The 13,876-nt window shown below is 35.0% G+C and overlaps 1 protein-coding gene across 8 annotated transcripts in view; it reads left to right on the top strand.

Moving 5' to 3' along the window:
* Positions 1-13,876, top strand: part of PPP3CB (protein phosphatase 3 catalytic subunit beta) — a 47,771-nt gene that overhangs the window by 539 nt on the left and 33,356 nt on the right. For all 8 annotated transcript variants that reach the window (XR_001331326.2, XM_014250264.2, XM_014250267.2 and 5 more), the window contains exons 2-3: positions 10,391-10,591; positions 12,671-12,795. Coding sequence is in view for 7 of the 8 variants with exons in the window: in XM_014250264.2 (XP_014105739.1) it covers positions 10,391-10,591; positions 12,671-12,795 (326 nt within the window). In the remaining variant the exon portion in view is untranslated. The remainder of the gene's footprint in view (positions 1-10,390; positions 10,592-12,670; positions 12,796-13,876) is intronic.

Below are 13,876 nucleotides of genomic sequence, written 5' to 3' on the forward strand. Positions count from 1 at the left end.
GCTCCCCGGCCTCTCCGCGTCCCGGCTCTGCGGGGCTTTTCCGCTGTCTGCGCAGGAGAAAGCCCTGTAATTGCAGTCGCTGACAGCTCCGGGGAAGAGCGAGTGGGAAGGTGCTGCCGCCCGTTCTATTGGCTGCTGTTCTCAGGTTCCAGTTCTGATGGAGAAAATTCACCTTGATCTATTTCTTTGTGGCCTTCCTTGGTAATCTCGTGGGGAGCTGTGAAAAGTCAAACGTTACACTTATTAGAAGAAAAAGTAAAGTATTTTATAGTAGATACATCCATCTAAAACTAGGATGGCTTAGCGACCAAAATGATATAAAATAGTTCTTTTCTCTGAACCCCATGAAGTGTGTCCTTTTAGTTTTTGTGAGAATAATCCTTTCCTACCAGAGCATCTTGAAATATGTGTGTTAAACCTAAATTGATAGATAAGGGTAGAGCACAGGTAGTGCTTCAAAGAATTCCCAGGTTGTGTTTACTCAAGTTGCACATCATTTTATTTTGATCCCAGTGGTTTTCATATTGCACTGTTTTTGGTGGTGTCAGCGTGGACAATTGTTATGTCAGGCCTGGCCTGTTGGAAATCACAGGTGTGCACAAGCAGTCTGCTTTTAAGATTGACATTCCTAGGAACGAAGGGTCTGACTGAATTCGAAGGGGTGCAGATCTGGTTGTTTAACTCTTTATGTAGCAGGGGGCCTTGAGAAATTAAAAGGATGCATTTGTCCTCAGTAGACATTAATTAAAGCCTTGGAATCCCATTGGATATTTTGGACATCAGCATGTTTTCTGTTAATCTGGAAAGCTTTACTTGCAATAAGTTGTTACTCATTTTGAATTGCTTAACCTGTTGGTTTGATTGAACAAATTGTAAGGGTAAAAGTAGAAAATGCTAAAACCAGTCTATTGGAAACCTGTACTACTTAATGCTTCTTCAGTGTGTGGTGTTTGGACCTGCTGAATTTTCGTACCTCTTCTGCAATTTGTGGTAAGATGTTAAGTTCTTCAAACAGTGTAAAAGAATTCATAGTAAGTGATCAGATACTTTTGAGCACAGTGGAAACCCTGCTATTTCCAATCACTTAGTAATTCAGCTTGTAAAATGTGACCTACACATCTGTTTGTTTAAAATTGTAGTTAAGACTTGCTTCATTCTAAGCAGAATTACTGACTGAGTTGGTAGTATTTCCTTGAACCTGGATGTTAGGTTGCAGAATTATTGTAAAGGTTATCAGTCTTTGATGGCTTCATCTGACATAGTTACAACCAGTTCATATAGCAGCATTTTTCTATACCTTCTGTTGACCTGTCGTATCCATCCCTATCATGCTGAATCACTGGCTTCTGGAGAAAGCCTGGCCAGTTTTGCCAAGCTGCCTGTGTTATTGATACGAAGGACAGGGTAGTTTGGTTTCTGCTCCCCATTAGGTGCAGTGCAGTTGGTAATATTTTTTTTAGACAGTGACCCCAGAAGTGCAAGATTGCAGGTTATGTTAGTCCTAAGTGGGAGTAGCTATGCGATTTGTTGAAACCATGCTGAAATGTGACAACTGTGTCACATCCCTCGTCACAAACAGATGCATTGCCTCTCGCATACCAAGAAACATTCACCATACTCTTTCCTATTATACAATGAATAGGTCTTTTATAATGCCTCAGATTCTTCAGAAAAGCCACAGAGAAAATTTAGTAATATTATCTGGTATATTTGTATATTGTTCCGTATTTCAGCTTTCATGCTCTCTATATACTGTGTCTTTTGGGGAGAAAATTTGATTTCAGGACCTAAAGCTTGCTGTTATTTACATTGTTTATCTTGATTTTATTTAATTTTTAATTTCTTCCTCTGTATCACTGGAAGAGGGGGATAAGGAACAGAATCCATTAAATTCCATGGGCTGTGAGAAATTGAATTCTTTACCAAATATATGTTAGCAGAAGTGGGCAAGGGATGTTCACTCAAGAAGAAATGATTGAACTACTATATCATCAGTAACTGATTTTTTCTAATAAGGTAGGATAATGATTAGGATGTGTCCCCCTTCATATTTTGACTTGTATATTTAGCAGTTGATGAGAACTACAAATATGTGAAGTATCTGAAAGGCTATCATGTATTATGTCGTATCAGATAGCTATATAAAATAAACATAATAATAGTTTCCAATATGCAGTCTAGCTGTTTTGTCTAGCCAAGTATGAATTGTTTCACCAAAGGTCATTGATTGCTTTTAAAGTGTATAAAAAGCTCAAATTTTCTTTTACCTGGCTTAGTTAAATTGCTTAAGTAATTTGTACTTAGAGAGTTTCCTGTAAATTAATGGTTAGCTATGGAACTGTCTAAAGTCAGCTTTTGGCATTTGGTTCACAAAAGGTGTCTTGTGATGAGGCTTTTGTTACTGCCTTTTTTTTTTTTTTTTCCCAAATAGGGATGAGAAAATGTACCTGTTGTTCTGATTCTTTGTTTTCTAAGACACCCTCTCCATCTTTCAAGGATACTTAGTGTTTTACTGTCTTGCGGAACAAAGCAGTTTGCTTTGTTATGTTCTGTCAATAACATTTTTTCTATAAACTGCTCTTGATACTTAAATGCTTTATGTGGTTCTTTCCATTTGCCTTTCTTTTTGGATGACAGCTGACTGACTTCAGTCAGCTCATCTCACCTTTCAGTGCACCTGACTTTCAAATTTAAATTTGTCAAAGTATCTTTTCTCCTTAAACAACTGTTTCACTGCCTCAAAGTAAAGGAGTTTCCCCTGGCAGGGACGAAGAAGCTCCTGGAAGCTCACACTGGTAGAGTGGCCCTGAGAATGGCAGAGATGAGCCTTCATTGCCTTTTCTTTGAGGGCAAAGCATCAAGGCTTCTCTGACTCACTTGTGGATGGTTCCACCCCAGAGTTGTACTTGGAAGTTCCTCTCCTCCCAGCATTACACTTTGTCCACTGTGCACGTTGCTAGGCCTTGGGATGCAATTCACGGGACCTTGTCATGCTGACCTAATGCTAAATTTGGAGATTATGTCTGTTCTTCTGGAAATGGAAAGATTTTGGTATTCCTTTGTTTTGGATAAAAGTCATGTTACAATCTGATTGGCAGACAATCATTTTAGTATTAAATGGAAGCTTGTTAAAACAACCCTTTAGAGAAACCCAAAGAAATGTAACTCATAGCCTTGAGCAAGCAGGCTCCTAAATTAAGGCTCTAATAGCTACTTTTGAACAATTACACCCATGTAAGGAGAAAAAGAAATCATTGCAGTATTTAAATTTATAATTCCGAGTCTAGCTTTAAAAAAAGGTAAAAGGTTAAAAGTTGACAGGCAGCATGAAGCCTGTTTTAAAAATTTTGTAGGCATTTATGCTGCCAGCTAGAAATTATTCTAAGATGATCCAGAAAAGCAGCAGTGTAAAGAGAGTATTAAAGGGTCATATTAAAAAAACAGAAACAAAAACAACAAACTAAAAATCACAGTTTTCTTCTGGGGGAGAGGCAATGGAATGGAACTGAATTCTGACAAGTAAGTGTTTGCTGGTCTTTTTTTGTTCCAGAGGATGTTTAGAGTGGATAAATCTTGAAATAACAACAACAAAACCCAAAAAAATCCACCCAAAAATGGAAGCCTGCTTCAATTTCAGTAGGGCAAATTGGCAGTTGAGGGCTGGGAAGGTAAGACCAGAGCACAAAAATCCGGCAGCTGCTCACATGTGTGTTTATTGTTTAAGGAACTAAAAACTCTTTTGCACATTAGTCAGTTCCTATTGCTGAATGGATCAAAGAATTCTCTCATTGAAATGTAAGTGGTTTCAAAATGTATCAACAAAAGAAATGTTCCCAAAAAGTATCCCAGGATCAGAAGATATTTGTTTGGTGGCTGTAAAGGAATTCTTTGGGGGTTTTGTGTACAAAATTGTGAGTTTATTTTCCATAGCCTGTGGCATAACTCATCTTTTGAGTCTGAAAGATGGAGCATGGCAGCATTTTTTAAAAAAAATCTAGATTTAACTGGAAAGCTGTATATCAATAAATTTAATTTAAACAGATTCATAGCACTTAGAAAAAAGAGTGGCTTAACTATATCCCTGGGAAATATAGATAGAGGAGTTGGTACAGTTTTCCTAGATGAAAATCAAGAAAAATAGTTAGAATATTTTGAAGAAGCCAGTTAGCTTGTTGATCCAGGCAAAAGTATTCATCATGTTTCTTCACTGAAGTGAAGAAGAAGTGAAAGAAAAAGTGAAGTTTAAAGTAAGCAGAAGAGGCAATATCCTTGTCTGGATCAAAATTACTTAGGAGAGAAAGGATGTGAATAGGTGATAAACTCCCATGGTGGAGGGAGGTTAACATCTGTCATCTATGCTCTTTAAATGTGTTGACAAGTTCTTTAGAAAACAGAGTGAATGGCAAATAGTAACACTTACCCAGGACAGCAGAGATGCTTCAGTAAGCTCTTGTTAGACTGAGTGCCTCATAAAGAAGTTGTAGGAGATACTGTTAAGAGAAAGAGCAGACCCTACAAAGGACAGAACAATTCTTTTTTAAACATAGAAGACAGTGAAGTTGGGAAAGAAATATTAGAATCTGTATGGATAATATTCTGAAAATGTTAGTGCAGTGGCAGTCAGTGGTCTGATAAGAATTCAGGGAATATTAGATGATCAATTTAGAAAAAAGAGATTGCATCATCATGCCATTATATGTATGTTATGTTATGTTATGTTATGTTATGTTATGTTATGTTATGTTATGTTATGTTATGTTATGTTATGTTATGTTATGTTATGTTATGTTATGTTATGTTATGTTATGTTATGTTATGTTATGTTATGTTATGTTATGTTATGTTATGTTATGTTATGTTATGTTATGTTATGTTATGTTATGTTACGTTATGTTATATGTGCATCTTAAGAACAGCACCTAATTTTGTTCCGTCTTCCTGATTTTTTTTCTTTATCTAAAGGTATGTTCAGAAGTACAGTGTGGCTTTTGGGCGAGGTGGAATGACAAAGATGACAAGTCTCTGACTTGGAAAAGGCATGGTTGAATAGAGTTACGTATTTCTTACATTATGAATGGTATTTAATAGAAAAGTTGAACAGGAAGCAACTGTAATACTTGTCTGCCTGTGAAAAGGAGAAATGCAGTACCAAACAAAATAGAAAACTGAAATACCTTTTCACATAACATGTAATTCAAATTGTGGAATTTGTAGCAATAAGGTGCAGTAGAGACAAAAACTATGAAAGTGTTTATTCAGAATCTGGACAAAATATTGGAAAATAATTCTAGCAGTGGTCATAAACATGGTGGTCTGGATGAAACTCTAGAGAAAATCCATAAACCTCCCTGTTTCAAAAACAGAGTACGGAGAGGGAAAGGTCTGTGCATCCATCATTGCCAGAAGTGCATTTAAGCACTAAGTAATCTTTTGGCATAACACAGTATGGCCATTTTAATGGCAGGAGTACCTTTAAATACCTTTCAAACAAATAATTGTATTTTTCCTGTGAGGAACTTCCAAAATCATGAACCAAGTTAATTGAAAAACTGCACAGTGTAAAAGATGAATGAATGCACCATGGCATACAAGATATATGTTTTATTTGAGATTTAAAATTCTATGAAACTTTTGAGACTACAAGTACATGATAAGTGAGGATGAAATAAATAGTACCTTCAGTGGGGTTGCTGGGTTTCAAGGTTTGCAGGACCATTTTTCCTTGCTTCTAGAATGCTGACTAATATAGCAGGTGCCTTGCATTCAAAGAAACTTGGGGATAATTTTGCTAATTTGCAAATTAGCAAAATTTGCTAATTTGCACATTGCTGGATCTGTGTTTTTTTGCTTGAGGTGAATAGGGTAACTTGTGGTTTTTGTCAGCTTTTGATTGTAGCTTTCTGATTCCACTAGATGTGGCTGTCTATTTGCGCTTATCTTAGTATTTTCAAGGTTGCTGGTCCACAGACCATCTGTGATGCCTTTATGCTATTTCTTTTCAAATCTGTTCTGCCAATGCAGAAGAATAATTGGATATATTCTGTCCTCAGAGCAGTTATGGGTGCTGCATCTTTTACTTCTGTAGAGATGTTGGCACAGGTGTGAAAACTCCAGGGACAAACAGAAAGATGTAAGTAGGTGTTAGGCTTTGTGATTCTCCTGAGGCATTGCATTTATAAAACTAAAGGACCACAAAAGGTGACTAAACAGCAGAAAAACCACAGACCATTTTCATATCATGGTAATAAATCTGCTGAGAAAATGAAGCAATTTGGCCTTCCTTTTCACAGAACATCATGCTTGTATTGCTGCATTATACACTTAGTGGAGACAAGCATTATATATATTGTTTCATTTATACCTATCACCAAAACAACAAATTCCTTGCAAACAGAATGTCTGTAGTATCTTAGTAACCTTAGTAATGTGAGGTGAGGCTTTATCTGTGAAATCAAAAACATTTGTGAAATAGAAAATGCAGTCTGGGATATTGAGCGGATTTTAATGGCCAAAATTAAATTAATGAAACATACCATGGGCTCCTGGTGATAGAGGAGGAATGGCTAATTTTCTTTCACTGTGAAAAAGAGAAAAAGAATAATTTAAGTTTTACAGTCATAAGAACAGAAACAATTTTGCATGTGAAAGTAGAATACCTTGTATGGTTGATCCCTGATGCTTTTTCTTACATTAGTCTAGGGGCTTTGATCTCGTCTTGTTTCATGAGTGTGTTCCAACAGCGTGTCTCCTGATACAAGCCAGATTTAACTGAGGTTATTACAATGGGCATATATATCAGTGTGGTTTAAATTTACAGTATCTACTGTAAGATTTTATTAGCTACTGTTGTATTTAGTTACTAAGTAATGTGAGATCTGCTCTGGGTCTGGAAGTAGCGTGTTTGTATTAGTTACCATATTGCACCTCTCAGCAGGGTTTATTACATTGGGTAAAGTGCCACACTAGTGTAATTTTTCTCCTTTGAACTTCTTACTACATCCTGGGAATTTATCCCTTCAGATTGGTGCTAACCTTTGAATCTCTACAGGATGCTTTATTGTAAGGTATCGATGTACCCAGAGGCTTGTAGAAAGTCAGTGTAGAACTGGGCTTAGAGGTTTTGCTTTTTATATATCTTATTAGTACTGCAGTAGAAAGGAAAGGTGTTTTTTTCTCTTTGTTAATGTATATTCAATTAGTAATAAAAAGCCATCAAAATATTTTCATTAACAAGTCCCAAAAGTTACTCACTGTTTTCTTCCTCAGCACTACTGTTTACATTTTTTGATCAATATATTAAAATTGTATCATCTGTATGTATTTTTAAAGTGAAATTGATTAATTTTGACTAGTAAGCAATGGTTTGTTTTAGAAAATCTTGTCTGTGGTTGTAAATCATGATGTGTTACATTTGTTATTAACATCTATACTTTTACTAATAAGATATAATCTGTTATTTTGTACTGCAGTGTGTATTACTTTAGAGATTCATCTGTAGATACTTCGCTATTGTTTATCTTGGCTGGGAATGGAAGAAGAGAATCCTTTAGTGCCCAACACCATGTTATTTCCTTAGGGTAATTCCTCTTAATTACCATTCTGTTACAGTCCCAAGAGCACAGGTTGTGCACAAAGACTTTGAAACATGGATTATATTTGTGTCTTGGAACACATCATGCTGCAATTCTTTTTCCTTAGGCTATAGCATTCTATGACTACTTCATCAAAGGTTTAATTAAACCCATTAGTTTGCAGAAATTTTCTACATGCTTCAAAAAGTCATCCTCCTTTACCTATTAAAAGCAGTTACAATATATTTCAAAGGTATGCACTCTAATACAGTGTTAACTTTTGCTAGAACAAAAAGTATAAAATGGAAAGAAACAGTTTTTTCTAAAAAGTGTTACTTTTTATTACTGGGTGATGCAGAGCATGAGTAATATCTTTAGCCATATTTTATTCTGCCTTCTCTGAAAATTATTCTTAAGAAATCATTCTTGAGCAATGGGAAAATACATGTATTGTGTGAAAAGGATTTTGTTAAACTCTGAGGAACTAGTCTCAAGACTCCATTTTTTCATGAAGCAAATACAAGTTAAGAGATGCTTAATTATTTCTCATACCATAGTTGGGCGTTTTGGGCATTATGGATAACAAACCCTGGATAGAGAGGTTTAAATCTGAGTCTTTGTAAGTATATTAATCCAAATAATTTGAGACAGATCTTGACACTGGAGTAAAACAGCTGATTTTTTAGCCTCCCAGAGAATATAATTTGATAGACAAACTTAAAGCTTTATTTTGTTAGTAGACATAAGAGCTTTATTAAGAGAAGAAAATTTCATACACCATGGACTTAAAACCCCTGAAATACCTGACCTGCCACAAGGAAGCGGTCAGGTATTCTTCTTGAACTCTGCAGCCACTGGTAGTTGTAGTAAGGTAGTAATGATTTGCACTTAAGAGAATGAAGAACAACACCTCAACAGACCATTCTCTGCCACACCCTGCATCTACCCAAAAAAACCTCCAAAAAGAACAAAACAGTCATATTTCACCTAAGTAGGTCTGCATAATACTAGGATTAATGAAGTGCAGTTCTTACAAAACAGTGTTTTGGAGGTGACTGACTTTGGTTCTGGGAAGGTGTGTGAGATCTTTAATGCCTCTGAAGGAATTCAAGCAGGAGAAGTCTTTGTGAGTTGTCTGGCCTCTCTTATAAAGATGAGCTCAACTTTGAATTGCTGAAGGCAGTTGTGGGCCCACAAATAATGTATTAAAAAAAGTGGGGCAAGAAAGAGCCTAAAACTAATTCACATACAAATTGATATAAACTTCCAAATAATGTAAAAAATAATATTAAGAGAATCTGAAGGTTGGAAAGTTAAGTTCAGAAAAGCATTGAATATTATAATTGATGCTTGTGTGGTCATAATTAAGTGCTTTTAAAAATTAGATAAATTTATTTTGTCAGAATAATTAATTCCTATTTTCAGAGCCAGATTTTTGTTTTTAAATAATTGTGCATGGAACAGAAGTGATTGTCTTTTGATATCTTAAATAAGTTAAGTTTAGTAACATTTGGACTAAATGGAATTTTAACATTCCTGAGTGAAACTTGAATTACTGATAGAGGAGGCTGAAGGAAATATCATGAAGGCATATAATTTCCCTTTTGTTAAGCAAATACTTTATGTCCACAAAAAAAGTGGTGAATTCATTCTATGCTAATAGAGGCACATTTTGCAGCTTCTTCCTATCTAGAAACTTTTATAAGGAATAATAGACCTATCTCTAGTTTATTTTCTAAAATAACTTAATCTCAGTGAACAATATGTATGATTTATATACATCAGGTGTTTTATTGATAGATGTTTACTACTTCATAGAGCAGAATGATAGCAATGTGTAATTTAGAAATCTATTTAAATGAAGTCAGGGAATGTTTCAGTATCTAAGCATTGATTTTTGGAATGTAAAGTTTAACTTCAGAGGGTAAGAAAATAAATATGAATAGTCTGTCTACAAGTCTATTCATGCTACTAGTTCTTATCGTCAAATAGATATGCTCCTCCCATTTTTTTGTTTTAGCATTCAGTATTTAAATGGTGAGAAACACAATGTTTTTGCTTCTTTTTAGGTCATTCTTTCAACAGTAGTATGCTTGAGGAGAGAACAGGGTCAGATTAGTTTTATTTCCTGTAACATCCTGAGTACCATGACATTAGTTAGTGGCAATTTTGAAGTGTCCTCTTTTTTCATGGCTCACATCTGTACTTCACTTGTGCAGTAAATGAACTGCTACAGACTGCCAAATGTGCTGTCTGGGCAGTTGCTGAGCCTGCTTTGGCCCCAACCACTTCTTACTGACTCCTTTTATTTCTAGTCTTTCGAACAGTATTGAATCCTTTTCTTGCTAGCTTGGCATTTGTTTTGTTGGGGTTTTTTTTGTTTGGTTGAGGTTTTTTGGTGTTTTTTTTGGTCTGAGATAATTTTAAATGTTTTTCAAAGTCTGAGTGGCTATTAAATGGATAATCCTGCATCACCAGCACTTCATGAGTCCTTCAGAGAATGGTGGTATATTGCAGAAAGATTAATTCCCTTTGCAAAATCAGTTTTGACTCTTCCACGTATTGTACATATTACTATGCCTTCTACCTCTGTTTTATAATGTCTACAATCTTGCATAGTATAGATATTTATTTTTTTTAATTCATAAACAGATAGCACTATTCTGTCCAGATTTTAACAATGTCATAAAATTGCTTGGTGAAACAACAAGTTTGCTAATTGGGATAGCAGCTATTCCATAATAGATCCCCATTCCTAGATGAATTCTATTTTTCACATAGCAGTGTCATGACTACTGTTTCTTCTTTTTCAATTTTAGCTGTCCCTTTTCCACCAACGCATCGCTTGACATCTGAAGAAGTGTTTGACACAGATGGAAGACCAAGGGTTGACATTTTGAAGAACCACTTGATAAAGGAAGGTCGAGTGGATGAAGAAATTGCACTTAGAATCATCAATGAGGGTGCTGCAATATTACGGAGGGAAAAAACTATGATAGAAGTTGAAGCTCCAATCACAGGTAATATTTCTAGGTAATTTCATACATAATTAAATTTGAAAAGGCCAGATTTTTTCAGTAGTAGAATTTGTCTTAAAATTACTAGACCAGAATTTCTCTGTTAGTCCTACTGAATTATCCCTCACAACTGCATTTGCTTAACAGTCTGCACATTGTTTTGCAAAATGAAGGCATTAAACCAATTGAAAAAGCTAGTAGGAATGGTATTAAAATCAGGAAAAAAAGAAGGAAGTAGTTAAATGCAGTTGAAATGCGGATTTCTAATTCCTTCAATATTAAAAAGGCATCTACCTGAACTCAGGATAATTTTGAAACCTAAATATGTGAAGAGAAGCTAATTATTGTGGTTTGAAACACATCCTGTGAGCTGGGATTCTTAGTGAAAAATACACCTTTATATTGGTCTGTAAGTGAGACTGGTGTCTGCATGTAAAACCACCTTCTTGTGAGAGCAGTGGTACTGATAAAGATTGTTTTAGCATCTTTGACACTGGGGCCAGAGCCCCTGGGATACAGAATTGACTTTCAGGGTTTTCTTGAGTATTTTCATAGTTTGAACAGTTCTGGTTCTGTTTTACCTGGTGAAAGTTGGAATTGGTGTCCTCTAATACTTTTATTTATAAACAATATAGACTTATAGAAAGTAGCTATGTTGCATGTCTATTATTTATAATGAAAGTAGATTTGCTTTTTATGTTCAAATCAGATTTTCTTTAATCTGAACATGTTTTTCTTCTAAATGGACTTACAAAATTAGTGTCTGAAAGCTTCTTTTAGGGCATCAGCTTGTTATTTGTTAGTATTGGGTAAATGAAAACTTTACATCAATGCATCACTATTATTGTTGACATACATAAAAAAAGAAAAATATTGAAATGGTGGAAACTACTAAGTGGCTGACTGTCCTCTGGCTCAGAGTCCTTTAAAGTTCCAGATAAAATCAAAATTAAAGTTTGTTTCGTTTTTTTTTATTTCTATATATACAGGTAATTGTTATATTGGCAACTTAAAAAGGAGGGAAGTTCTTTCAGTGTTTGAGTAGAAATCTTAAAGAGAGAGACATAAAAGAGTGCACATTCTGTTTAATCTCATTTTACAGGTTGTGATAGCAAAGGGTCTTCTCTAAGGGAATAGCAACCAAAAATGTGGTGTGCCATATCCAATGTTTCTTTCCAAAATTAGGACAACTTTTTTCCCCAAAGATTTTACTGATAAACTCTAAGAAGTCAGAAGATGCTATTTGTCCATTGATTGGTGACATTTTGCATCAAAGAAAGGCATAGTCTCTCAAATTCCTTAATTGTTACCAGTGACACCTTATGCACTTATGAAGTGAGAAGGTGTCTCCTGACTTCCATTGAACTGGGAACTCCTGTGGGAAAGAGGACATAAGAGCAGTTGTCCCTTTCACATATTTTTTAATTACTTTTTTAAAGTTGTAAGGTGACCTGGTTTTGCTGTGTGCTCCCTAAAGACTTCCCATCTGCTGCTATCTTTGGCACTTCTGCCTTTGATTGCTGACCACTGGTCTTGTCCCTTTTCATATTTTAAAAACACAGGAAAAATCCACTGTTGAAATAATGAACATGGTTATTTGAAGGAGAAAAGTAACTGAGCAAGGAGAAGATATGATTTTATTAAAAAGTATGTTAGTCTGACTCAGAAACAAAAGTACACTCCCTGCTTTTTTCAAGTTCACATGGACTCAGCAAATTGTTGTGAAGCAGCAAGCATTTTCAAATACACATACCAAGGAGAATTTGCCAAGATGCTTAAGGAGTTGGTGTGGACATTAAAGAGGTGCTGACAGCTTTCAAGACCTCAGTGCTCAGTGCATTAAATGTGTTGGAAAAATATCCTTCAATCTCCTGGATTCAGGGCTATCATCAGTACTGTCACAGGTAGTGGAGTCAACACCTTAATGAAAAGCAAAGGGGGAACTTTGAAAAATTTTTATTATTCCTACTTTATACCTGCCTTTCTTCTTACTTACAAGTACTTTGTGTCTGTTAACTATAACTTGGTAACTTTTCCATTAGATATTCTAAAAATTAATTTGAATAAAATTTTTGCTTGCAGTGTGTGGTGATATTCATGGCCAGTTCTTTGATCTAATGAAGCTGTTTGAAGTGGGAGGATCACCTGCGAACACAAGATACCTCTTCCTCGGTGACTATGTAGACAGAGGTTATTTTAGTATAGAGGTAAATGAATATATTAATCTGTTCTGTCCTAATTTTTTTATAAGCACACTTTCACTTAGGTTTTCAAATGAAATTTCAGGTCGGCTTTAACATTTGAATGTGTTCTTCGTTGCTGTGCCTTCTTCTATGATAAAGGCCTGTTTACAGGAGGATGTTAGCCAGTCATTTAGACTGTCCTGTTGAAATGCCAGACTTCCTCATTTTGTCTCCTCTTTCTTTAGCTAGTTTTCTAAAAGTTGAATTCTGTTACATTATTATACATACTACTGCTTGTCTGGTGATGTGTTTGTATGTTTATGGAGAACAGGTTAGTCATGACTGCAAGGTCTTTTAATTATTTGTGATATTATTATCTGTTTAATATTTTATCTGTTTATTTTTATAAAAGAAATTACTTTTATTTAGATAATCAAATGGTTTTTAATAATTATTAATATTTTTCTCTACAAACATTGTTAGAGCAAATATGGATATTCCCTAAGGATGACCTGTGTTTCTGCCTTTAATTTTTCAATTACTTTGAATTCAAATAATTTTTTAATTTTCAGCGTGTTTCTTAAATGTGCTACATTTCAAAGATAGTCACTTATTCACATCAATTAGTTTCAGAGCATGGTTTTTAAGTTAAGTGTTCTTCTGGAACCAGCCTGGGAAGTGCCTCAGCTTGGAATCTCTTCATAAATTCCAAATCTAATGAATGGCATACCATTTGAAATAATGTCTTGCAAGTCACAATATATGTTCTTTCATTTCTGTATTAAAGTGTTGCAGTTCTAATAGTGTGTGGGTGTGTGCTGTGAAAGGCATGCACAATGCATTTTGGGACTGTTAGAGATGGTAGACAAACAGGAGATGCAGCAAGAGCGATTGCCTCCAAGTCATCTTTAAGGAAAAATTTCAATAAACATTCCCTATTTATTAATTTGATCTTCTTTGCCTGTTTGTGATGATTACAAGTAATGTAATTGTCCTTGAAAAAGGCATTTACATATCAATTCTATATGTTCATATGTTAATATGTCAAAACCTGGTATGAAAGCTTTTCAACTGTTACACTTAAAAAAACTTCTGAACAAAGATT

The sequence above is a fragment of the Pseudopodoces humilis genome, chromosome 9 (genome assembly GCF_049639895.1).
Source record: "Pseudopodoces humilis isolate 2021_Gansu_Grassland_sample_001 chromosome 9, ASM4963989v1, whole genome shotgun sequence".
NCBI lineage: Eukaryota > Metazoa > Chordata > Aves > Passeriformes > Paridae > Pseudopodoces > Pseudopodoces humilis.